Source organism: Pholcus phalangioides, unplaced genomic scaffold (genome assembly GCF_987345545.1).
Source record: "Pholcus phalangioides strain wild (caught in Gottingen) unplaced genomic scaffold, Ppha-v1.0 ptg000016l_1, whole genome shotgun sequence".
Lineage (NCBI taxonomy): Eukaryota > Metazoa > Arthropoda > Arachnida > Araneae > Pholcidae > Pholcus > Pholcus phalangioides.
Window position 1 is genome coordinate 902,820 of NW_028301609.1, and position 27,994 is coordinate 930,813.

General features: G+C 39.1%; 1 protein-coding gene across 1 annotated transcript; it reads left to right on the top strand.

Moving 5' to 3' along the window:
* On the top strand, nucleotides 1-27,496 carry KaiR1D (Kainate-type ionotropic glutamate receptor subunit 1D). The gene is made up of 15 exons (XM_089245786.1): nucleotides 1-712; nucleotides 5,951-6,106; nucleotides 7,675-7,926; nucleotides 8,040-8,218; nucleotides 9,510-9,563; nucleotides 9,703-9,858; nucleotides 18,265-18,417; nucleotides 18,544-18,648; nucleotides 20,139-20,252; nucleotides 21,172-21,375; nucleotides 21,477-21,838; nucleotides 22,594-22,792; nucleotides 22,911-23,136; nucleotides 25,868-26,139; nucleotides 26,728-27,496. Exons 1-15 carry the CDS (start codon nucleotides 622-624, stop codon nucleotides 26,905-26,907), a joined length of 2,703 nt encoding a protein of 900 aa, XP_089101912.1. The 5' UTR covers nucleotides 1-621; the 3' UTR covers nucleotides 26,908-27,496.
* The last annotated feature ends 498 nt before the right edge of the window (nucleotides 27,497-27,994 follow it).

The following is a 27,994-nucleotide window of genomic DNA, read 5'->3' on the forward strand; positions in this document are numbered from 1 at the left end:
AGAGATGAACCAGTCCTCTTTCAACTCTGACTCTCATAACTCAACGGGAAAATTAGCATCGAAATCTCTGGTAGTGCGGTATTCCTCATATTTACGATGTGTTGTTCGTGGATCGATTTTGCCGTCTTGGGAATTACGAGTCCAAGCGTTTTCTGTCCGGGCTGCTGTCCAGGGATCCATTTGGCGATAGAGCCGATGTAACGGCGACTGACCATCACCGTGTACGACGTAAACACCATTCCCAGTTGCATCTCCTTTATTCCCTCTCCTTATTGTTTCATCTTACAATGGGTAGTATCCGCGGCCCGAATAGATAATAGCCGATAATTAGATTCAATATTCACCCTAGAAACCAATCCTGGAGTATGTAATAGTTCTCCTGCACCGCTCCTCCCCTCCCAAAAAAATAAATAAAAACTGGCATTTTCACTGTGTAAATTACGCCTCATTTACTGTGGAGGCCAATGGCGAACGACTGAAACCCTTCTGACAAGTAATTCACATGGAATTTCTTTTTTGATGTCATCATCATCAAATTTCAGTGATTGAATTCGCGTCACGTCGCATCGGATAAATGGATAAATGTAAGTACTGATCGCAGTCAATAATTTAATTGACGAGATGCTTATGGATAACCACAACCGGATGACCGCTTTGATACTCCTCGTCTTATGCTGCTCCGTTAAAGCACTTCCAGAAGTCATCAAAGTTGGTAAGTTTTTGCGTTTCGGATTATTGATAATTACAAGAACACATTATATGTCACTGTAAATAATATCGTACCAAAATAAATATTTTACAGATAACGCAAATAGTAGTGATAAAATCCTAGTTCTCATGCTTTAGCCTAGTGATGGGCGAACTACGGCCCGCTTAGAGGTTCTATCCGGCCCGCCGCAGATTTCAAAGTAATAGGATAGAAATTTTCAATTCCAGTGTTTTAAAAAAAAATTTGTTGATTTGATGATCCATTTTTTTTTGCATATGGAGAATATAGTTGAGAGAATTTAAATAGAAATGTATTGATCAAAAAAATTTTGCATAGGGGACCGTTCAAGTATTACGTCAGCAAATTTTTAGCCATTTTTGACACCCCCACCCCCAACTCATATTGAGACCAGAGACGTACGCGGAGGGGGGAGGGGCATAGTGGGGCTCATGCACCCCCCCCCCACCCCAGACGATCAAAAATTTATTTTTTTATGCAAAAAAATATTTAAAAAAAACGATTAAAATTTGTAAAGAAGATACATTTACATGTTATCATAATCAATTTCTGTTAATTTCAATGCCATTTGAAGACTAAGAACTGAAAATTTCTCTTTACGAAATTCATTGCGACCCTCCCTCTAAGCTATATATGAGTTACTTACCCTGGCGTAGCGAATATGATTCGCCATACGGGGGGGGGGGGGTTCCCCGGCCGGAGGGAGCATTTATTTCCTCAATTTAAAAAAAGAAAAGAAATTACATCTCCTACCCAGGGAGCACCGTTAACCAACCAACAATTTACATTAGATTATAATTATAGTAACAGAACTACAGGATTACAGCTTACATTATACCCCGGGCAGCACCATTAACATGACGCGAGCAGGAATTTGATATGCTTCCGAGGTTATTATATTACGATACTCTATTTATACGTCATCATTATTCTTCCCTTACATAGCTTGCTTAGTTAAATATATGCTTGCTTAATTAAATATATGCTTGCTTAATTAAATATATGCTTGCTTAATTAAATATATGCTTGCTTAATTAAATATATGCTTGCTTAATTAAATATATGCTTGCTTAATTAAATATATGCTTGCTTAATTAAATATATGCTCATATATGCTTGCTTAATTAAATATATGCTCATATATGCTTGCTTAATTAAATATATGCTCATATATGCTTGCTTAATTAAATATATGCTCATATATGCTTGCTTAATTAAATATATGCTAAATATATACTTGCTTAATTAAATATATGCTAAATATATACTTGCTTTAATAAACATAAACGCTCGAAGTCATATATGCTAAACCCATGGCCAGCGGGTCAAATGGGACGCTAGGGGTTATTTGATGCGACCCGCCACCTCGAACCTAATTTTGTAAAAGTGAACTAAGCGGCACTTTACAGATCGCTTAAGTCACCCTTGGCACAATTCCACAGCATTCAAGTGGCCCGTGACATACTTTCAGATCACTCAAGTAGGCCTGGGGCACATTTAGGGGAGGGGGCCTTTAAGTGACATGCGGAACAGTTTTAGAACAATTAAGAGGACCACAGTGCAGTTCTACATCGCTCAAGTTACCCGCGGCAAATTCCCAGATTACTTAAGCGTGAGGTCCGACAAACATCCATGTTATGGAAACTGCATTGATACTTAAATTGTTTGCCTGTGACATGCATGTACAAGGTGTAGGTGTATTATTTCATATTTATCTCATCTATACAACGATAGTCGCAAACAACTTCAGAAAACTCTTCGTATAGTCTCATATACATTCTGGTACTGTATAGTTCTGTATGCAGTGAAGAAGGTTTGATTTTATACCTTGACATAAACATGATGTCTAAAGTTTTTTGATAGAAAATTGTCCAATTTTGTTTTGCGGTTTTTCTATGTTAAATTTTACAAAGACACGCATTACTCACGGAAAATTCAAAATTTATACAGGCCGGCCGGACTTGTCAATTTTGAGCTCGCATAAAAGAAATGAAATATATAATGCAATTTAAACATGAAATCAAAGATGGTTTTGGTTCGTACGTCAGTATGTAATGCTCGTTTTAAGGAGCCGTTCAAGTATTACGTCAGCAAATTTTTAAACATTTTTGACCCACCCCCCGTCAGAAAAAGTCAGCAAAACTCTGACCCCCACTTGTCAGCAAAATGTCGTCAGCACTGCCCCCCTACCTCCATATTGGTGGTAGGGGGTCCACCAACGCATATTGGTAGGATCATAAACGTACGCAGGAGGGGGCATAGAGGACTCGTGCGTTCCCCCCCCCCCCGGAAAAAAAAATTTTACATTAAAAAAAATTTTTTTTCTTTATTTAATGTAAAAAAAAAATTTTAATTAAAATTTCGAAAGAAAATACCCTATATGGGGGTTATTACAATCAATTTCTGTTAATTTCAATGCTATTTGAAGGGTAAGAACTCAAAATTTCTCTTTAAGAAATTCATTGCGACCCACCCTTTATGCCATTATATGGTAAACCCTTGACCCACGGACCAAATGTAGCCCTGAAGGTTATCTGATGTGGCTTGTCCCCCCCTCAAACCTAATTTTGTAAAAATGAACTAAGCGGCACATTTACAAATCGCTTAAATGGCCCATGGCACAATTCCAGAGCATTTAAGAGGCCCGGGGCACATTTTCAGATCTCTGGAGTAGGCCTCAAAGATCACTTTCACATTCAAAGATCACTTTCACATTCAAAGATCACTTTCACATTCAAAGATCACTTTCACATTCAAAGATCACTTTCACATTCAAAGATCACTTTCACATTCAAAGATCACTTACGTAACCCGCGGCACAGTTCCACTTAAACGATCCGTGGCACATTTGAGAGACATGTGGCACAGTTTTAGAGCACTTAAGTGGCCCCCAGTGTGGTTCTACATCACTCAAGTTACCCCCTGAACATTCCCAGATTACTTAAGGTATCCGACTACCTTTCTTGTCACTTTTCTTTAAAATGGTTCTGGAGTGAACTGGCACAGTTTCAGAGCACTTAAGCGGCCCGGGCACATTTCCGGAGCATTTTAAGGATCCGCGAAACATTTAGAGATCCCTGAAGTGGCTCTGTAGGGGACTTATCAATAGGGAGTATGTTAGTTCAGGTGCCCAATAACTACAGATAGGTTTTTTCCGTTTTTGGCGCCTCGAATAAGATGCCATTAAGAATATTTCATATCTTCAAAAAAGGTGGTTGATGACGTAAGCATCCATCCAAACTCCCTCCCCCTTGTCATCAAAAAAGTCAACAAATCGGAAACCCTCCATCGATGCTGACGTATTACTTGAATGACCCCTAAGTGGGATCATCAGTACCTTATTTCAGGGGTGGCCAACTTCTTTCTGTTGGAGGATAACTTCATCACCGAACATACTCCCGCTCTGTCTCCTTGGGAGATATAAGCTGGGTTCCCCAAGGGGTGTGAGTATGCTGGAAGAATCGGGCATGTTGGAGGATCAGCATAATGGTCGGCTGCAGCATCGCGGGACGCACTAGAGGCCCCACTCCGGCGTATAAGCTGGAAAACTCGCATATTTGTAAACCCCATAAGTAATATGGTGAAACACGGGAAATTTTGTCGTTTTGACTTTTATCAAAAATAACTTTTGCACATTCCTCCCTTTTTCTTCATAAACTTTCCATTTATATGGTTGCGTTCTCTGCTAGATGCAATGCATTAAAAATTGCAATTTCTTCTGCAAATTATGTATATGATATATGTATTCTTTTTTACGTGAGCAGGGCCGTTGGGAGCATTTCGAACCGGTGGGAGCTCGTCTTGATCTTTTTTGTAAGAAAATTTTTGATTTCTGAATAAATTGTGAGTAGGCTCGGATGCGCCACAAACTACGCGTGGAGTTCGAGCACCCACAGCACCCCCGTCTCTGACGCCACTGTACGCGAGCTACCTTTTTCAACCGGATTATTGGTGATTCGGTTTGAAGAAGTGCCAGTCTGGCGCAACGAGGAAAGTCACCAACTTGCCATGTCGAAACCTAGAGAGATCAATGCTTCTCTGTTTTCGAAAATCATAGTGTCCCTGTATGGAAGTTCCGTGGGTGTCAACGGCACAGTATCAAGCGATATTGTACTATCAAATATGACACATTTTTGCCTGCGTAGCTCAGTCGGTTGAGGTTTCGAGGTGGCATTGTGAGTTGGCGTCCAGTTCAAAAACGTTTGGTCGTCGTGAGCAGAGAGCACTAAACATGCATTCAAATACAACATGCCCAATGAGAAAGAAAAAAAATGCCTACAACAAAAACTTCATGAGCAATTTGTGTGTGAAAATTGGCAGTATGGTGAGAACCATAAGCTATTTTTCCGTCACTATAAATAATGATGTTTGTTAATCAAGAAGTCTGCGGTAGGAACCCAATAGCTCAAATAATGATCACAAATTCAATTTAATACCAAATTTTTTTTTTCCGTTTTCGGGGACCGCATGCTGCCCGTGGGTCAGCTGTTGGCCACTGTTATTTATTTCTCCATTACGGATCTCAATTCCAGGACCCCGATTTTGACGTGAGGGAGTTCTGGACAAAACAGGAACTAGGAAGGGGGATCCTTATGACCAGCATCGAATATTTTCTATTAGTCAGTGAATATGTTGTTAAAATTTTGGGGAACCTGGACAAATGTCCCGCTTGCCCATGAATAAATAATATCCTGATGAGGTTCGATGTCTTTTTGTACTGTCTCAGTGAGAAAAATCACTCCATCCTTAACTTATTCAAACTTATACTATCTTATCAGGGAAGCTCTATGCAACAAATATTTCATTAATACTGGTTTATGGTCTCCACGTTTCATTGTTACTCATGTTTTAACGACAATAATTTGGGTTCTTTCTTAAACGTGGGTTTCTTTGGAAATTGAGAGGGAAATCTCTGCATATTAATAAGGAGCTACCCTTTTTTTTTCCCGGCTGTGAGTCTCTGGTCGATTTTCTGATTTCTTTCAACATCTCCTGTAGCTACAGACACGAAGCCAAGGTATACATGAATGATAGTCATCAAAAACTATAATAACACTTACGGTGCGACTATCGTGTCCACGATATGAGGAGATATAAAGCTGAAAAATCTCGGTCATTTATTATCCTAAATTGCCTCAGAAATCAATATGGGATCTTTTTTTTAAGTGGCATTCAGCGTACAAAAAAAATTTGATAATTATAATTTTTGATGGTAATTTATAGGAGGGATATTCGAGATCGGAGATGAACTTCTGGAGACCGCTTTTCGTTATGCCGTCGATCGTGTCAATTCTGAAAGTCGCCTATTGCCAAGCTCTCACCTGACAGCTCACATTGAAAGAATCGAGAGACATGACAGCTTCCAGGCTGCCAGGAAAGGTAGGTAACAAACAAATATGCATATATGATTTTTTTTAAAAATTATTTTCTAATTCAACTATGCATTTAACAATGGTGGCTGATGTGCATAGGAAGATATATGACTTTTTAAATGTCTTCTTTGGAAAAGACGTTTCAAGTTGTAGTTTCGATCAATCATTGTAATTCTACTGGATTCATAGCATTAATCACGATGCTAAATGTATGATTTAAATATAAACTTGATACTCTCTTTAAAAGTAATCTTAGCACTTGGTCCAAGAATCGTAAGCTGTCACACAATATCTCGTCGTTGAAAATGAAGGCATGTAAAATATGAAATCTTGTATTTCTCCATTTCAAAGTAAAACTTAATACAGCTGACGCTCGTTACGGTGACCCCTTTGTTATAGCAATCATTCCATTACATCGACCGGTAGGATAACTCCCAAATGTTTTCATAGAACGACTATCATCTATATGGTTTAATTTCGATATGAAGAGCCTCACAATACAACGTCCGTTTTCGATGGGACGAAGTGGGTCGTTATATCGAGCGTCGATTGTATTTTGCTTTGCGATTGCGTTCTTTTGGAAGTTGAATGCCCCCATAAATTTAAAAACTCTTATGGAGAAAACCTCTTATTAATTTGAAAAACTTTGAAAATCAAGACGACATTTTCAATGTTATATCTTCGATAATGTGAAAGCTCCAGCAGCTCAATAGACATCAAGTTACAAAAATTTCACTGATTCATCTTTTTTCAACAACCGTATGCACGCCATTCTGGATCTGTGCATATGTACAAACTAATTACATGCCGGTTCACGATATAGTGATTATGTTTCATCTCTATGTGGCTTAAATTTCAAGTTAGCGTTAGGAAGTTCACGAATTTATCACCGGGTGGCGTTTTGACCAGCCCCATCATGTGACGCATACCCATATTGCTATACCACTATCTTACTTCCATGGTTCTATCTGCCATATTTCAAGAGTTGGTCAAGTTTATGTGGAATTTCCGATGTTCTAAATTTCTCTAAAATACTTATCTTTTTTGCTCCTGGGCATCCCAAAGTGATTCGAAGAGGTAGAAAATGACTATAAGATGCTGCACATGTTATTGCATTCGAGATCTTCAAGTGATCGTAACTTTTGGATGGATGAAGACAGAGCGATGGGAGAAGTGTTTAGGTATATACTAAATCAAATATGCGTTACGTGATGAGAACAACAAAATTGCCCCCTGGTGGAGCATTAATCAACTTTACTACGTTACCTTGACAACTAAGCAAGTTATGAACAGAATTGAAACGCAAAGTTGTGGAATTTCATTTGATGAAATGACAAAATGAAAGACGAACGGTTTCTGAATGTGAAAATACTTTAATATCTTAGCCTATAATTATTTAATTCACACGATAAGTTACATTCATTCCTATGCAATGCTCTCTTTTTTTTAAAATTCTAAAATGTTAATGTGAACTGGGCAGCATCGGCTATTGTTGCAAGTTTGGAATATTAATAGTTATGTGCATTATATTTTGTACGTAAAGTTAGAATTATGTTCTCCTTCTCCACTTCATAGTATGCGAAATGTTGAACGAAGGCATGGCCGCTATGTTCGGTCCACAGTCAAATGAATGCAGTGCAGCGGTTCAGTCGACTTGTGACGTGCTTGAAGTACCTCATATCGAATCCAGATGGGACTATAGGACGAAAAGGGACAACCACTCCATAAATCTTTACCCGTTCCCGACAGCACTCGGTAGAGCCTATTTAGATTTCGTCAAGGCTAAGGACTGGAAGCACTTCGCTATCGTTTATGAAGAAAGTGACGGTGAGTTTTTGAAGATGTGTTGGTGTAGATACCTTTGTAAACGATACCTGATAGATATATTTATGTAATTTTATGTGTGTATGCACATCTACAAAATTTGATTCTTTCATCAGCTCTGATACGACTCCAAGAGCTCCTCAAAGACCCTTTTATTCGTCAGCGGAAAGTGGCCGTCAGGCAGTTCGTCCCGAGACAGGAATACAGGAAACTACTCAAGGAACTCGGTAGGGCTGGAATAAAGAATATAGTAATTGACGTGCCTACAGATCACGTTCAGACAGTCCTCAAACACGTAATATATGACTTGTTTTCATTTTACTTTTGATAAATAAAAGTAGAATTATATACAGTGTGTCGCATCTCACATCCAAAGACTACGGTTTCCTTGTCCTCTAACTTCCGATTAGAAAGTTGTTGCCCTCTATCTTCTGAGGCCAACAGCTGAAATTCGATGTTTCTAAGTGCAATATTCGCTAAGATATTTGAATTCAAAAGTCGGAGAAAAGATATGAAAGAACAGCCAATTACTAACGGACACAACGCTTCCTTTCCCTCATTTATGCTGTTCTTTCTCAACTTTTGTCCGATTTTTAATTCGAATATCTCAGCGAATATTCCACGTAAAAACTTTGATTTTTTTTTTGTTGGCCTCAGAAGAGACAGGGCAATAACTTTCTAATTGGACGTTAGAAGACAAGGTGGACCGTATAAAAATTTAGATTTCTTTTACTTTGTTAGGCCATGGCCCCCCACAAGACCGGGGCTGATAGGACTCTAGCCCTGGGGCCGGGACAATTCTCATAATTTTTTGCTTTTTTACGATATAAATTAACTATAGAAGGGCTCGTGAAAAGTCTAACCGGGGCGCCCGCGCAAAAAATTTCAGCATAGGGGCCCTGCTCCAGCATGTGGGGGCCATGTGTTAGGCACTGTATACACTCTTAAAACTGCTGCAGGATAATTTTTGAACGCCTTTTGAACATTTTTTTAAAATTAAAGCTATACCTCTACGACGAACGGTTGATAAGATAAAGGCCGCATTAACACTTACAGGCACCCTGTATATATCGCTCTTGTTCATTTCTTCGACAAAGTTAGCACATGCAATGCAATTTCACATAACATCCTGCACGACACTGCGAACCCTGCATATAATGAACGAAATCGTCGGTATACCGTCCGATAGAATGCATAGCTACTTATTAAATAGGATATAGCAAACGAAACCTTTTTTTTTTTGCCCCTTAAAGTTCATCCTGATAGGTTTCAACTGTAATCAAGTACATATGTATGTGCATGTCACTTGCATATTAATGCGCAAAACCATTCGTAAATAAATTACTATATACAGTCGAATCCCGTTACAACGACTCCAGAGAAACCACTTCGCTATTATAACGAAGTTTCGTTGTAAAGGAATTCCATGTTTTTTTTCATTTTGTTCCTATGTAAACTTATCTGGGGATTAGAAAAGTGTTCGTTAAAACGACATTTTCGCTATAACGGTATTCGTTAAAACGGGATTTAACTGCATATAAAAAAATTAACCTAATTGCGTGTATAATTTTAATTGCTATTCGTAGGCTCAGCAAGTTGACATGATGTCTGAATACCACAACTACTTCGTAACGTCGCTGGTAAGTTCCCTCAGCTGTTTCAGTTCCAAATGCACTAAATAAAAGCATTGTTTTTAAGGTACTGCATGTGAAGTTGTGATATTTTATAAACGAATAACTCTCATATGAAATAAAATATTACTTCTGTTTTTCGCATTAGGACTTGCACACAATAGATTTAGAGGATTTCCAATATGGCGGAACGAACATAACTGGTTATAAGTTGATCGACGAGGAGTCTCCAGCTTACATCGAGGCTGTGGAATCCTGGAGATCACCGGCCATGAGGGCAGCTGGCCAGGAACCAGTTATGAGGGTGAATCCTCTTATCATATATAATCTCTCTCGTGCATTACTTATATACAAGGTGTTCCAGAAACTCCAGAAATTCGAAAATAGTTTAAAAATTAATAAAAATTAGCATATTCGAAAGTTACTCTGACGAAGGGAGATGTTTTTTGGTATATGAAAAAAAAAATTAGTTCACATTTTTGTCGACAGAGGGCACGCATGAAAGCAAATCACAAAATTCCGTACTTGAACGCTTTTCTCAATAACTTCTGTGTCCGAAACGTTCGTAAATCTTCAGCCGACGATTCGTGGCTGAAGTAGCATTCAACTTCACCAATAGTGCTTTATCCACCAATGGTTAACATCGCAATGAAACCTTAGGGGCCGTTCGAGTATTACGTAAGGAAATTTTTAACCATTTTTGGCCCCTCCCCCTCCGACGATCAGAAAATTTATTTTTTTAATTGAAATTTCGGAAGAAAATTCCTCTATATGCTATTATAATTAATTTCTGTTAATTTCAATGTTATTTGAAGGCTATGAACACAGAAAATTTATCTTTAATAAATTCATTACGACCCATCCTCTAAGCCAGTGGTTCTCAACCGGGGGCCACATGACCTCAGGGGGCCCCTAGGATATTCCAGGGGGGCACGGATGAAAATCTGGCAAAAGGGGAGCCACGGTTACTGATACGGGGGCCACGAAGAAGTTTGCGGAATTAAATTTTTTTAGTCACTCTGACTAAAAAAAATTTAATTTCAAACAAAAAATGCATAGAATATATTTTTCGCAATTTTTCCGCTATTCACGTAACAATAACATGAGGAAGAAAATAAAAGCGTTGCATGTAATCTCGGTGGGTTTGCGACTTGGGGGTGACAGTAGGGCCCTCACAGAAACTACAGAAGAGGTTTAAAGCAAAATGAAGTTACTGTAAAGACAGAAAGTGTTGTGTGAGTTCGAAGACTTTTCATTCAAAGAGGGCTGCCATAAAGAAAGCAGACAAAGATTTGTTGACCGTTCATTGACGTTTTTTTTGACTGCTGGTAGTAAATGCAATCCAAGAAGTAGATGGGTGAGAAATGAAAGCTTGTGTGTAAAAAAACCCCATCGTTTTCATGCAATTACAGACGGATAGCCATCTAGTTTAGCACAAAGCTATCTTCAACCGACACTGAGTGGTCTGATCATTGATCATTTTTATCGCACCACGCACGGTCATTTTCTGCACACGAGGGCTAATTTTAGACCGGGACCTACAATTTATTGCCGATTCCGAACGGCAGACTTGTTTCTTATACTCATCGAGAGGTTGGTGCGCTAACCCCCTCGATGGTAGACTCCCTGCGGTAGCAATTTTTCGCTGCGGTCAGGAAAGTTTTCTGACAAGGACGAACCGGGTATCGAACTCGCAGCACCTCTAAACCTGAGTGGTCTGATGGGGAATATATTTATAAAAATCGAATAAAGAACGATTGCTCTGGGGTATTTTTTATGAATTTTGAAAGGGGGTGCCAATCGATTGCCTCTGTTGAAAAGAAATAAAGTCGAATTCAGTTATAACGAACTCCATCCAAGAGACAAAATCATACATGAGCAAAAATACCCGCGAAATTAAATTTTTTAAAACTACACATTGCTGTATAACTTAAGGAGCTGTAATTGCATAAATCTGCTGTTGTGTCTCAATCGCAAGTGTTCATATGCCATTCCTTTCAATTTAACAGGAAAAACGTGATTTTAAACATATTTAAGACGGTCTTAACGTCATTTGGTTTGTGCTGATTGGTTTCTATATGCAATCCAAGCAGATAATGTATGGGGACTTCCTTTAAGATTGACACCACATCTTTAAAGTTTTTTTAATCTATACTGTAATGCTTCCTATTAACTGCCCTACTATCTAAGCCTGCTGCTGGCCTACTACTGGCCTGCAACATCCCAAATAATTTCAATTCATTTTTCCTATCCTTCAAGAACAATGTTGTGGACATTAGAAAAAAAACTTCTAAAATGGCGTATGACCACATTTAAAGCAATTTAAATCCGTTTATTTGAGACTCATTGCATCTGCTGATTTGGGGCCATTCAAGTACGTATTACGTCAACATCGGGGGGGGGGGGGGGGGGGGTTCGGATTTGCTGACTTTTGCTGACAGTGGGGGGGGGAGGACTTCAAAAATGGCTGAAAATCTGCTTACGTAATACTTGAATGGCCCCTTATTTATATTTTCCGATGGGCTTGAAATCCTGATAATGAATCATTATGTTCACATGAACAGTTTCGTCACTGCGTTACGCAATGACAAAATCCGTATATACAGGGTGACTCGAAATGTTACGCCGCCGCCAATAGCAGTCTTTTTTTGTTTTTTTTTTTTGCCTTGTAGCATTTGCCGCGAATTCACAAAGGCACTAACAATTTTAAAAGGGAATTAAAATTAATTTACTACTCTAGCATACTTTAAGACATTCATTTTTAAAAATATTGTTGGTGCTGCTACCTACTTTCAAAATCAGAAGTACCTTATGTGGTGATGACGAAACTCAGCTATAAAAAACTAAATTCTTCATTCAAAGCTTATAAACTCACCTGAAAGATCAAACTTCCAGTTCAGTAATTTTTTCAAGACCCAAGGAGACATCCAAAACAAAGGACCTCCAAACAAGCAGACGACAGGTGAGATCGTAAAAAGTGAATTTTTCCACACTGCACTTTATAGTAATGTGCTGCCATCTAATGTCAAATTTAAAAGTGACTCATGTGGTGGTGATGAAGTTCAAAATGAAAAAAACTATATTCTTCATTCCGCTCAGTTCCTTATAAACAAAGCTCGTGAACTGAACTGGAAATTTAAACTCAAAGTTCGGTTATTTTATTAGAGCATAAGGAGACGTCTAAAACAAAGAGCCTCTTAATGAGCAGACGACAGACAAGAAGTCGGTTCCCTACAAGCTAAGCTCACAAACAGAACTGGATGTTCAAACTTCAAGTTCAGTAATTTTTTCCGGACACAAGGAAACGTCCAAAACAAGTAACCTGGGGAGAAGCAGACGACATTACTGGTCGGACTTATTACTGGAGGGAGCATCCAGCCACCGCGACTGCAGCGACATCAAATGCAAGTAAATCACGTGCCTCGGTCAAAACAAACTTCCCGCCTGGCAATTTTTCCAAAGAAAGGTACAGTTCGGTCTCTAAATATTGGGTTTTAAAGATTTAAAAAAAGGACAGAGAGAAGAATTCATCTAAAGAGAGATTTAATTATTTTTATTTAATACCGGAATCATTTCTTCCATCATTTCTTGAATTTTCCTTAATTATTTTTTGAATATTCTTTCATTAATTCTGGAATTATTTCCTTTATTAATTATTATTTCTTTCATTACTTCTTAAATAATTGCTTTCATCAATTCTGGATTGGTTTCTTTTATTAATGCTGAAATTATTTCTTTTATTAATGCTGAAATTATTTCTGTCGTTGATCCTGAAATTATATCTCATTAATTCTGGAATTATCTTTCATTAATTTTATTATTATCGCTTTCATTAATTCTTTCACTAATTTTGGAATTATCACTTTTATCAATGCTGGAATTATCACTTTTATCAATGCTGGAATTATCACTTTTATCAATGCTGTAATTATCTCCTACATTAATTCTAGAATATTTTCTTCCATTAATGCTGAAATTATCTTTTTTTAATGCTGAAATTATAACTTTCATTAATTTTGGAATTATCTCGTCCATGCTGAAATTATTTTTTCATTCATTGTTTTAAACTCCTATTTATGCCATAAGAAAATAACGGGGGGGGGGTCGTGTTTGTTTTCACCGAGTCACGTGATGCTCCGACGAAAGATGTTGGGGCACACAGTTCTCAGCACTGCCAAGACGGAGACCGCTGACGTCCTACTCTCTCCGGAGGCTTGATTTATATACTGTTGGTGCTGCCATTTAATCTCGAAATTTCAGGCAACTCATGAAATGATGAAAGAGAAATAGAGAGTTCTCTTTGTCATTTTTTCGCATGAAATTTTTTTATGAGACGAAAATTTCGGTAACAAAATTCGTACATTTGCAATAATCGATTTTATGTAGAAAAAATAATTATTTCTTTCCACAAAAACATTCGGACAATATGGATGATCGAACAAATAAGTGAAAACACTGATTATGTGGTCTTCAGATAGGGTTACCGGATTCAAAACTGAAAATGAAACTTAGGCAGTGCCGTCTTAACGCATGCTTCCCCCATCCCGGCCAGTGCCCGAAGGTCATCAAGAGAAGAGGTGCCTCAGAAAAACGAGACGTAGTTGAATTTCTCGAGAATTTTCCAGGTAGGGCCTCCAAAAAATCCCTTGGCTCGGGGGGCCTATGATGCTATTACGACGATCCTGCCTGTCAACCCCACCGTTGTGGGGGGGGGGGGGGGTCATGGAATTCCAGTACTTGATTCCTTTACTTCTATTAATTTACATTAATTAAACAAAAACATCAATAAAAAAATTCGAAAAATGATCAAAGTTATCGAATTGCAACGTTATATTTGATAAAGAGATGATGATGAAACGCTTTAAAAGTATGACAATAATTTATGTTTGTTCGATATGATTCGAGCCACGATGAAGTTTCAGCAGTTGGACCATGATAATTATTATTATTAAATTATGAATTTTATAAAATTAATTTAGATGCTGTTCCCTCTCAATGGATATCGTGTTTGATTACGATCCAGACTATCAACGCGTTCCGGAAATAATGAAAAAATTAGCGTAATAAAATGCGTTCTCTCTGAAAAAAAATTCCCCTCCAAGATTTATGTTCGCAACTCGAAAAGTTTGTAAGTCGGGAACAACTACATAAAATGTTTTTAGAGGGAGCCGCAAAATTTTTTTTTGTATTGGGCCGCGAAATTCTCCCAAGCCCGCACCTGTCTCCGATTTTTGAATTTAAATATCTCAGGGTATAAAGCAATTAAAAACATGTGATTTGTTTGTTGGGCTCAGAAGAGAAAGAGCAACAACTGCCTAATTGGAAGTTAGAGGACGGGGGCCGGGGGAGGGATCGTATAAAGATTTCAGTTTTTGTGTACACTGTATTTTCATCCTCAATACTCGTACAGGGTGATTTCTGGTCACATTTTGAGAATTTTTAAAATTAGAACCATACCACTACGACGAACGGTTGATGAGATAAAGGCTGTAACAACACTCCAAGGAGAAACCATTGAATCTTAGAATGGCCATAATATTACCAATAGGCAGGGCCGCAACTAGTGGGGGGGGGGGGGGGCAGGCGAGTCTGGTGCCCCAGGCGCATTACAAAAGGGGGCGCAAATTCAACCATTCAACCTATCCTTCAGCATTACGGGTGGGGGGGGGTGCCTAAATGAGTAGTTGCCCCGGCTAACCAAGTATCCAGTTGCGGCCCTGCCAATAGGTATCTTATTTCTGACGATTCACCGTTATATATATTGGGTATTTTTTATTTTTAGATACATTGTCAAGTTTGTAATTTACACCTGGTAGCATTTCTTTTACTTCTATGGATCAAACTACACAGTTGATCCACTAAAGACCCACAAAAATCATGTCCTTATTCTGTAGAACTTGGTTTGCTGCACGGGGCCCATCTGGTCACTTCTGGCAACCAAGTGACAATTAGATCTGGTTCCGATTTTCAAGAGTAAATATCCAAATAGGTAGGTAGGTAGTAATTTTTAGCCATAGGTAGTAGTGCCTCTCTCAGAAAAATCGCTTTGTATGTGGGCGTGTGATAATGTTAAGACAGCCCTGGGCGTACTTTATGAAAATTGTGAAAAGCTAATCGAAAAACTTGGCAATAATGTGAAGTCTAGTTTGCAATATTATTAGATTCTCATCTTTCTCTTTCACGCCATTCTTGTGATAGCGATCTTCAATTATACAATCAATGGTTCTTACAATTTCAGGATCTTCTATCGGATGATGGATGTTAAAAAAAAATCGTGCATTAAAAAGAAAATACCATATGATATCTTTTTGGTGGTGCCCCGTCAGTACTGATGCCCTGAGCACGTGCTTATTTTGCTTAATGGTTAATCCGGCCCTGTGACTTCGTACATGATTTCTCTGGAATGAATGTTTCAAACAAATATTTAAATATTTTTCACACGTATTTTAGTTCATTTTTTCAAGTTCATACTATGGCTACAACATGAATTTATATCCTTGATACATTATTGAAAACGATGTGAAAGGTTGAACTTTTCAATTGTGATTCATTTCTGTGTGGCTACTCACTCATTATATACTACTTTTATCCGCATGAAGAGAATGAAATTAATAAAACTGCTTTGCTGCCACTTTTTGCGATTTTTATCGCTACAAGAATGCGTATTTTGGAAGCTGCAACTGACATTTTCTCAACGAAGCCATAATCATTTACACAAAAATGAACTAATTTGAAATAATACAAATTTCATCCAGTACAATAACTTGATGACATTGTGCCGTCTTCAAGCGCAGAATTTACATTGATTGGAAACAATTTGTTCTATTTTTTTTACTGTATTCTATTACGTTTATTTTGCTCTTTCGTTATTTTCATAAATTAAAAATTAATCAAATTAAATTCAAACATATTGATATACTTCAGACAATTTTTGAATAACTATCTTCTAATGGAAAAACGGGGGGGGGGGTGTGGGGGGTGGGTGTGGTAGAAAATTATTCGTCTTCGCAAGAGGGGGGGCCATAGGAATGAGAAATGGTTGAAAGGGGGCCATGGACAAAAAAAGGTTGAGAACCACTGCTCTAAGCCATACAATGATAAATCGCATAAAGGGCCTTGGCCCGCGGACCAAATATGGCCCCTGGAGGTTATCTCATGCGGCCTGCCCTCCTCAAACCTAATTTTGTAAAAATTAACTAAGCGGCACATTTAGAGATCACTTAAGTGTCCCGTGGTACAATTCCAGAACACTTAAGCGACCCGTGACACATTTAAAGATCCCTCGAGTGACATGCGACGTAGTTTTAGCGCACTTACGTGCCCCCCAGTGTGGTTCTACATCACTCAAGTTACCCGTGGCACATTCTCAGATTATTTGAGTTATCCGCGGCATATAATTGCGGATCACTTGAATGATGCGTGGCACAGTTCCAGAGCACTTAAGTGGCCCGGACACATTTCCAGATCACTTGGATCCGCGAAACATTTAGAGATCACAAAGTTTCTCTGTAGGGCACTTATCAATAGGTGGGGGGAATGTTACTTCAAGTGCTCACAAACTAGCAAAAGATTTTTCCCGTTTTTGGCTCACCGAGTAAGATACCAGTAAAAAAATTTCATATTTTCATAAAGGGGGGTTGATGACGTAAGCATTATCCAAACCCCCCCTTCCCCGGTCGTCAAAAGTTAGCAAATCGGAAACCCCCCCCCCATCGATGCTGACGTAATACTTGAATGACCCCCTTATGTAGCGCTCCCTATCAACAAAAATCTGAACTTCTTTTCTGCACAGAAAAAATCCCCCTCCGTGAGAATAACTTTTCACAAAATTCCAATATACAAATATACAAGTTGACATTCAAATATACATATTCCTTGAATTTTTATGAATTTTTAATCAGTTTACAAATTTATGGGACACCCTGTATACTTACGGATGAATAGAGTTGTGTGAATTTCACAAATAAAAATCCAGATTTCGCCAAAACCAATATTCGAAATCGAAATTTTTACATTTATTCGCAACAATGCAGAAAATAAAAATTTCCACTTATCACAATTTTTGCATTTACTCGCAAAAAAAATTTTCAAATTGAAAATTTTGCGTTCACTCGCAAAAATTTTCGCAAATCCTAAATTTTGCATTTACTCGCAAAAGAATTTCAAATCAAAAAATTTCGCATTTAGGCCGGTATTACACTATAAAAGTTTGATAAAAGTCCTATTATAAAACTTGAAAAATGCAGCCAATAAGGTCAACGGTTACATTTTCTAGAATGTAACAAATAACCTTATTGGTTAGATTTTTCAAGTTTTATAAAAGGGATTTTATCAAACTTTTATAGTGTAATACCGGCCTTACTCGCAAAAAAATTTTCAAATCGGAAAATGTTGCATTCATTCGCGAAAACGAACTAAACTAACGAGACACATTTTTTTCACTGTGTAGTTTAATTGGGAGGCCAAGTGGTAAAGCAATGTAATTAGTTGAATGTCCTAGAATTCAGAGGCTCAGCAAAGCTAGTAGTTATTTTCGCTTCAAAAAATATAAATCATCAAGATTTCGCGGAAAAGTAGTAGAGAAATCAAATTTCCGTACTCTTATTTCATCAAAAATTGCGAATTTCACATTAGTCGTATCAGTTCGTTATATAAAATATCCCTACGGATGAATTGTGTTGATTTTGATATTTTCATGTATATATAATAGACCGAGGCAGCGTTGCTGTACGATGCGACTCGCCTGTTCTCGACGGCGCTGACAGATCTCGACAGGGGACAGAAAATTCACATCAAGGCTTTATCATGCGATTCCGAAGAACCTTGGTCTCACGGGATTTCACTCATCAACTACATGAGGATGGTTGGTATCTTGTATCTGTGTAATCACGATCTCTCTCAAAATCTTCAAAGGTTATAGTTTTTGAATTTTCAGAAACTTTCTCGTGATTACAATATTTTTTTTTCCCGTCCATTTGAAATTATACAGATTAACATCAAAGGTCTCACTGGAGACATAAAGTTCGACCATCATGGATTCCGATCAGACTTCAGACTGAAAATGATGGAGCTCACTCATGAAGGACTACAAGAAGTAAGGAAAAAAAAATTATATTACACAAGCCCACGCAGCTTAATGTGATTGCATCGGGGCTCGGGGTTTCTGACAACAATAACCGAATAATAACTATATCCAAAAAAAAGTCACGTTCACGCAGGTGCGGTGACCATACATCCCGTTTGGTCGAACGGGACGAATGGTAAACAGGTATTGGTAATATGGGATAACTCAGTTTTCCTTCCCACAAAATGGTTGCAAAACGTTAAAGAAAAAAATAGCTACATTTTTTTTCTTAAATTCTACTCTAAAATGGGACTTTCATTTATCTCCTTTGAGCTAAAATCTTGTATTTTTAATATTTAGTGATCCTATATCACGTATAGTAATGTATATCACGAATAACGATATTTTTTTAACGGGCAATATGTTTCACAGATCCCTTGAAAGTCTCTGATAGAAAGAAATTAGAATGTGGTCAACCGAAAGAAACTGATCAAGAACTGAAGTAAAAAGGGGGGGGGGGTCGTCACATACATTTGCCTTCACTATAAGAAAGAAATCGCAAAAGAGCAGCCCCACACGTACATGAGTCTCAGCGAATACCACGGAATGATTATGACACTGAGCGTGGAAATGTTTGTCAACGGGGAATGGGAAGAGCTGTAACTTACAAGGGAAAAAATAAGATCGGTTGAACCTGGCTTCAGAATGCGCGAAAAAAAAAACAACTTCCGACGGGAAAAAAAATTGATAACATCATCCTCTTGGGTTTCCAAATTGGTTGAGATGACCCCGTGGTACTGCAACGACATTAACCTTTTGCTATGTCAACATAGGACCACGTCAGGAAGCAACGATATTTCATTGTTACAACGTCCCCTTACGATAGTAAGAAGGGCCCCCGTGAATTCGGATTCTCAGCAATAGCATGTTTACTCCTCCCACTCCTCGTTGTGGAAGCGAGGGGGGGGGGGGCGGCACTATAAAGTACGAACGGTAGTGATACAACTAAGTGCTGAAATAAAACATCTAGACCGCAAAGAATTGAAGTCAGCCCGCCAAACAACACTTTATTAGAACATTCACTAGGGATTTGAAAAAAAAAATAGATGGCAGCCCGCACACTAAACTCGAATCCCATTTCAGGAAACCTTTTTCAGGAGGCACTAACCTGACGTTAGCCTGAGCTGTCTGAAACCTCTCACTACAAATTTATGAGCCTTTATGGGATAAATATGTCCCGATGTGAGTGAAAGGGTTAACGTTAACCCGAAAGGCCTAGGTTGGGCCCACCATAATGATGATATCTGATGACATGTTTCTCAGGGTCAAGTTTGTAAAATTGAGGTTTATATGGTACATCCAGCCTTTCAGGGAGTCCCTGGGCATCAAATTCCCTGGTGGGGAATGCTTTTTAGACGGCAATAGTAGTCGTCAACTGATGATTCTTTAGTGTCTTAAAATTTACTATACATATACGCGAAAACAAACGTATTCATTATTTTTTATTTCTTGTATTTCAGGCCGGCGAATGGAACATACACACTGGACTAAACCTTACAAGCAATTTTACACGTGTTTATGAGGAAGTCGTCCAGTCGATGAAGAACAAGACTTTGATAGTCACGACGATACTCGTGAGCATCGATTTATTGAAATACTTAGATATATGTACTACGTATATACGAGCATTGTTTGATTTAAAAACATCACATAATGGAATTTAAGGAAGCATGTTTTTTACTAAAATATCATATTATATATATGTAATGTAAGCTCTCCAAAAATGTCATAATCATGTAATATTTTAAGACGCATATTATCTCCAACATCCTATTATTTAATTTGAGGACGCGTGTAGTTGCATTATTATGTAGTTGTTAAGTAATTTAAGGACGCGAATTTGTCTCCAGAAATATCATATCATGCAATGTAAGCTCTAAAAATGTCACATTATGTGATTTAAGGACGCGAGTTCGCTTTAAAAATATATCATGCAATATAAGCTACAAAAATATCATACTATGTGATTTGAGGAGGCTTGTTTGCTACAAAATCATATATGGTTTTGAAGACGCATGTTTACCCCAAAAATATCATATGAGATTTAAGGACGCATGTTTGCTACAAAATCATATATGGTTTTGAAGACGCATGTTTACCCCAAAAATATCATATGAGATTTAAGGACGCATGTTTGCTCCAAAAAATATTACATTATGTAATTTAAGGACGCGTGTTTGCTCCAAAATCATACGTCATGGCCCCTAAAAGGGGGAGGCTGACAGGGCTCCAGCCCCGGGACCCGGGACGATTCTCATAATTTTTTGTTTTTTCACGAAATAAATTCGCTATAAAGGGGCCCGTGAAAAGCCTGGTACGGGGGCCCGCCAAAGGTCCCATCGTAGGGGCCCCGCATCAGGATGTGGGGGCCATGTCGTACGTGATTTTGAGGACGCATGTTCACTCAAAAAATATCGCATTACATAATTTATGGACGCATTGTTTGCTGTAAAAATATGTTGTGTGATTTATGGACGCAATTTTATTCAACAGAACGATCCCTATACGATGCTGAAAGAAAACCACGAAGAACTTGAGGGAAATAACCGCTACGAGGGCTATTGCATAGACTTACTGAAAGAGATCACAAAAATCGTTGGCTTCAATTACCGTATAGTCGAAGTATCAGATGGTAGATACGGTGAGAAAAACGACCAGGGTGAATGGAACGGAATGATCAAGGAGCTCATCGATGGGGTATTTATTGTACATAACGGATACAATTTATGACTTAGATTTCATGATTAATTTTCCATTTGAAACTCGAAATTGATTTGTGTGTTTGTTTATTTATTTAGCGGGCTGACTTGGCCGTTGCCGACCTCACGATAACCTTCGACCGTGAGGAGGCGGTCGATTTCACGATGCCCTTCATGAACCTTGGCATCAGTATCCTCTTTAGAAAACCAACCAAGAAGGTACCGAAGCTTTTCTCGTTTCTGTCACCCTTATCCTTAGAGGTTTGGGTATACATGGCCACGGCTTTTCTGGGCGTGAGCCTCTTCCTCTTCATAGTAGCACGATTCAGTCCGTACGAGTGGACCAATCCGCACCCGTGCAACCCGAACCCGGACGTACTAGAGAACCAGTTCACTTTGCTCAACACACTGTGGTTCACTGTAGGTTGCCTTATGCAACAAGGATCAGAAATCACTCCCAGGTATAATCAGTTTGTATCTTATTTATTCTTATTGCATACATCAGTGGTTCTCAATCTTTCATGCATTAAGTATCCCCCCTCCCCGTTTTACCTGTAAATGCGTTATTCTTACTTACCCCTCGAAATGCATAAAAAACTTACGTATTCCTCACAAATTAGTAGGAGGCTTGCTTACTCCCTAAAAATGCACGTACGTGCGCACCCTCAAGGCCCAAGGTATGTATATGGTAAATCAGGTTCTACCCCAAGATATGAATGTGAGGCTTGCCTACATTAACACATATACTTTACGTACTTCTTACGTTGAAGACGTGTGTCTCATATAGATATGCGTCCGAGGCTCGTGTGTCTCATATAGATATGCGTACGAGGCTCGCGTGTCCACAAAAATGCGTAGAAAGCGTGCGTACTCATAGAACTGTGTACGGTAGGAGGTTTACGCACTCGGGGAAAGGTAGGAGTCTTTTGGAAACCTCTTTGCGTTCCCCTATGCTCACTATGTTCACTGTGCATTAACTAGTGTTTTATTCTTTTTCAAACTATTTCACTCATTTTTCCAAGCCACAATTATTTTCCAAGTACTCTAGTCCCGTCATGTAACCTTACGGGATAAACGTTCCACAAATTGGGAACCACTCTCATAGATTACCAAAAACGAAACTAAAGTCCCCCAATCTCTGGAAAGGAGGTTGGCTTTTGGCGATAAATACGTATTGTTCTTAACCTAGTTATGTTTTCTTTATTCTGTATAAAAGAGCGATGTCTACCAGAGTAGTTGCAGGGATCTGGTGGTTCTTCACTCTCATCATGGTATCATCCTACACAGCCAATCTCGCTGCATTCCTCACTGTTGAGAGGCTCGTCTCACCTATAGAAGGTGCCGAGGACTTAGCAAAACAGTCCCACATCCAATACGGATGCGTAGCTTCTGGGGCCACGCAAGCTTTCTTCAAGGTAAACACACTTCCGATGTGCATGCAAAATGTTTTAAAAATCTTGAGGGGGGGGGGGGGAATCTCCTCATCGTATAAAATGTTGTAGCATCTTTCTTATGATACCGTTGGCTTTTCAGGAGTCCACGATTCCAAGCTACAAGAGAATGTGGGCCTTCATGCAGTCCGCTCGCCCGAGCGTCTTTACGGAATCCAATGCCAAAGGCGTGGAGCGAGTGAAGAAAGAAAACTACGCTTTTCTAATGGAGTCCACATCAATCGAATACATAATCGAACGTGAGTGTGAATTGACGCAGATAGGCGGCTTGCTGGACAACAAGGGCTACGGAGTGGCTACGCCTACAGGTCAGCGAAGATTCGTTTACTTGTCGAACTTATTAAAACCTATTCTAATTATTCCCGAACACAATGTGCCGCAACGCTTTGTAGTGAAACACCAGATCGACAAGGAGGCACTGCGAGTAATTTTGGCTATGAAATTATACTACTAATAAACCACACATGCACATCGTCCATATTCCACTGCGGAACTTCTAACGAATTTTTACATGTTTGAAAATGCGGGTGCGTGTTGTGAACCTAACGGGAAGTTTGTTTCAGTGTAATGCTTATTATGGTGTTACCTTCTATTTTTCCAACTATGCGCGAAACGAATTGATTGAAAATTTGTACTGCCGTAGGACTGTTGCTCTCTGTGGTGATACTTTTTGATGGGGGGCATCATGAAAGTACTGGTAGCATGCCCAAGGATATCGCGAGCATGAACAGTCGAAGAATTCCTAGTCCAGGGGTGCACAACCTCCGGCCCGTCAAAGGATTTCATCCTGCCCGCGGAAGATGTGCCAGTAGAAAAGTATCGGCAGTAAAAGACCGACTAGATATTTCCTTCGTAAAGATACAGGAAATCGGGATCCATACGAGAGATCGCGAATCATCAATCTATATCCAAAAAAAGGTTGCCAAAGGTAATTAAAGTTGCGAACTAGCGCTAAAACGGTTGAATAATCGCCACCAATGGCGGGAAATAGAGGGCTACTGCAAGCCATTATGGATTCAAATGTAATCAACCGAAGAAAAAAAAAGTATATATTTGGCAAATATGTGAAATGAATACCCGTATTGCATGGGGTATTGCCGTATTTTCCCCGTAAGTTTGGAAATACCGACTTTTCTCTTATAAAAATATTCACAAAGCCGGGACACGAACCAGGGCCTGGGTTCGTTGTCCCGGCGGAAACAAGATGACTTTTCTTTCCGAGTTCACCTCAGCATAATATCCAGAAAATAAAAATGTTTCCTTGATTACTGTAAATATTAATACTTATTTTACACGTTTTGTCATGTTGGAGAGTTTTGTTTTTAGTTTTTTTAAAACATTCATTTTAATCCACTGCGATTTCCAGAAGTGTTCCACTAGGAATACGTACGAGGTGCATTTACGGTTAAACAGTAGAGGTACTCTAGTTCCCGTCATTGGCGGTTTTAAGGGATTTCATAAATAATTGGCAACTTTGCTTGTATCTTTGGCATCATTTTTTGTGGAAAAAGGAATGTTTTCCCCGTATTGTTTCCGGGGAAATGTGGTCATTCTAGAAATAGAAAATCTATAAAAGTCGAGACACAGCCAATATTATAGGAATTCGCCGCGAAATACGAGTCATTTTGTTCACCCAAGTTACACGCAGTGCCGTCTTAACGCATGGGCCCACCCGGGCACGGCCCGGGGGCCTCAAGACTGGAGGGGCCTCATAAAAATGAGATCTGATTAAAATTTACTAGAATTTACCAGGTAGGGCCTCACAAAAACCACTTGGCCCAGGGGCCCATCACGCTCTTAAGACGGCCCTGGTTAGACGCCAGCGAGCGGCAGAAACAACGCATATCTGGCCCACGGACCGAAAACGCTGCGCACCCCTGACATATAGAGAATGTTAGTCTGTTATTCTATTGATACTGTTCCGGATAATGTCTCTCACAAGCATTCGAGGTGGCAAAGCACGAAACAACAAACAGATTTATTTCATAGAACAGCTATTTACAAGCAGAGATTTAGGCGAAACACGATAACTGTAATTGGGCTTTTGCCTGTAGTTTGTATTTTTAAATAAATAAACAATAACAGAGAGCGGCTTCTCTAACATACAAGAAATCTCGTCTTCAAGAGAACTCAACATAACTCTTAGTTCTGTCCCAGCGGCGCTATCGTGATATAGAAGGGAAAAAAAGTCCAGAACAATCTCCACGATTCTCGCGGTATCTTTACAATTTTCTTGGCGCTATGACATCACTAAATTATCGGAGCTGTCACCAGACTTGCTAGGTTTGTTGTTAATTTGGCGAGATTTATAGAAAAACGCGGTAACGGCTATTTACAGGCGAAAAATTACGTAATAAATGATAAATAATGACTATTTACATGATTCTCGTAACAATACCTAACGATAAATTTTTCTGCCGCTCAAGGCATTGATTGTGTGAGCCGTACACGGAATATTCCCTTATTTTCCAGTAATTTTGCCCGTTTTTTTGCAATAAAAAATATGCCTTTTTCATCAATTAAACCTTACTCAAATTCACAATCATCCCCAAAATCGGGGAAGGACATAATTTGCATGATTTGAATAAGCCTTTAAAAATATTCATTTCACATTTCACGTACTGTATTTGTTATCAACACTTTTCTTGTCAACAAATTTTCTCGTGAAGTATATTTCAATTCACTAGAGACTGGACTTGGCTCTTCATTTTCCACCAATTCATAGGCGATAATTTTCAATTTCCCCTATAATCGACAACATGTTTGGCGAAAATTGTCCATCTCCCGTAATGATCCTAATTTTCTATATTTTTCACCGCTAAAATATGGCCATCCTAATCATACCTTACCTTATGCACAGTATTTGATTGTATTTTTTTATATTTAAAAGGTCTTGAAAACATAAACCTTGGTTGCAACGACACCTCGGCTATAACGAAATAAATTCGCGGAATCTTCAGTATCGTTATAACTGAGTGTATTTTTGGTCATAATTTTCGTGATATATTCTCTACTTTTGGTTTTATTCCGGAAACGCAGGTTCCCCGTACAGGATACCCCTGTCTAGCGCAATACTGAAGCTCCAGGAGAATGGAGTACTGCACATTTTGAAAGAAAGGTGGTGGAAACAGCGTCGAGGAGGCGGTAAATGCAGCAGGGAGGACACCAACACGGCCGGTTCGGCGAGTGCACTCAGCCTGGCCAACGTCGGGGGAGTATTCGTCGTCCTTCTGATCGGATTGGCCACAGCTTGCGTAATAGCCGTCGCCGAGTTCGTCTGGAAATCTAGGAAGGTTGCCAGCGAAGAAAGAGTAAGTTTTCGCCATGAGTTTTACCCTTTTACACGAACCCACCGCTTTTAAGAATCACGTTTGGTTCAGTTCAGCCATTCTGATTCTTACATCCGGAGGGTTTTTCTCCGTTTTTCCTTTATTGTTACCTCTGAGTTAGAGTGGTAACTCAGTGGTGTAGGTAGGAGTGGGGTAGGAGTAGGAGTGTGGGTAGGATTGGTAACTCAGGAGTGGGCAGGGGGCGCTTAAGACAAGATTATGATGTGATGTTTTTTGAAGTAAAAAACAAAACAAAAACATTATCAGTTTGTTATTGCACCCACAGTGTGTCAAAATTCATTAGGAATTTTGTATTTTTCCGTATGAGTATTTGCTTTTTTTCTAAGCATTGTTAATTTCTGAGTGTTTTGGGCGAAATTTACTTACACTTCCATGAAGAAGGAAGTGTTCGATTCTATGATTGATTAGAAGAAATTAGAAGAGCATTTATAAGAAAATGCTCTCACGCGACACACCAAAAAGACAATACGGAGTCAAAATTTTCTTAATTTCTGAACTTGACGAATCAGTGACGTTGAATGATAAGCTGTGATGTTTCTCGTTTCGCAGGAGCCACTTTGCGTGGAACTTTGCAGGGAGCTGCGGTTCGCTATAATGTGCGGGGGCTCGACCAAGCCTCTCCGTAAAAAGAGGGGCGTCTCGGGAGACGAACACCAACCCGAGAACGGTCTGCCGTTCATGCCCCTGACGGGCTTCAGCAGCGTGACCACCAAAGAGACCTTCTCTTGACAGGAAGAGGCCAGCAGCGGGTTGCCGCACATGGAGCCTGCCGCTGCCACAGACGAACAGGTCAGCTACTACCGCTATGCACAGTACGATGTATCGGATATCTAGTCCTGCACCAACTCTTACGTCGTCGCTGTAATACATCATCAGTTGTAGACATTTACTATACATACTTATATATGTGTATACATACAATGCATGTAAGGCAGGGTGCACGCACGCTGGAGCGATACTACAAGCGATACAGCCCGCAACTCTCGACACGGGTATTGGTTGAAAAAAACTGAATTTCAGGGGTTTTTTTTTTAACCAATCCGCGTCAAGTTTCAGGTTACATCGCTTGTAGTTTCGATTCAGTGTGGGAAAAATGCGCCTAGGATTGCATTTGTGGAACTTGACCATGCTGCAGCGCTCCTTTATGTCAAAGGTTACAAAACATGAGAAAAAAAAGTGCACTATTATGCAATGCACACAGACACACACACACACACACACGAACAAAAATCGGTTTTTCTGCATTTATAATTTAGATTTAACTGCATTTATATTCGTTAAAACTGAGTTAAACATTTTATTAAAAAATATCGGTTACAATAATTTGGCTTTTTTTTTTCCTCCTGAAGATAAATTATCAATAAAAATTTCGTCACAAATGTGAGAATTAAAACATACAGAGTGCACAGCAAACAGGGGGGGTATATGGCGTTTTACTGGCGAACCGTTGATCCTAGAGGTGTACTTCTAATTAGGAAAAAGTTTTCAAATAACGTTTTGTACTCAGATATGTCATCCAGGTTATTAACGGGTTGTGTAGTTACTATATAATAAAATAAAAAAATATGCAGTCCCCGTGTGCCCCGAAACCCAATTAGAAAGTTGTTCCCATGTCTCCCCTGATGCCAACAAAAAAAATTTCCCCATATCTAAGTGCAATATTCACTGAGACATTCAAATTCGAAAAACGGAGGAAATTTGGAGGGGGGGGGGAGACAGCGTTAAATCAGCACAAGGGAAGATGGAAGGCCTCTGAGGACTGCTTGTGACGTCAGTAAGTAGTCCATTTTCCCCTCAGAATATTCAGGGGAAAAAA

Coding starts and splice junctions, on each gene's coding strand:
- KaiR1D (XM_089245786.1), top strand. CDS start 622: ATGCTTATGGATAACCACAACCGGATGACCGCTTTGATACTCCTCGTC. Junction 8,219..9,509: donor TTCAGACAGTCCTCAAACAC/GTAATATATGAC, acceptor TGCTATTCGTAG/GCTCAGCAAGTTGACATGAT. Junction 9,564..9,702: donor ACTACTTCGTAACGTCGCTG/GTAAGTTCCCTC, acceptor TTTTCGCATTAG/GACTTGCACACAATAGATTT.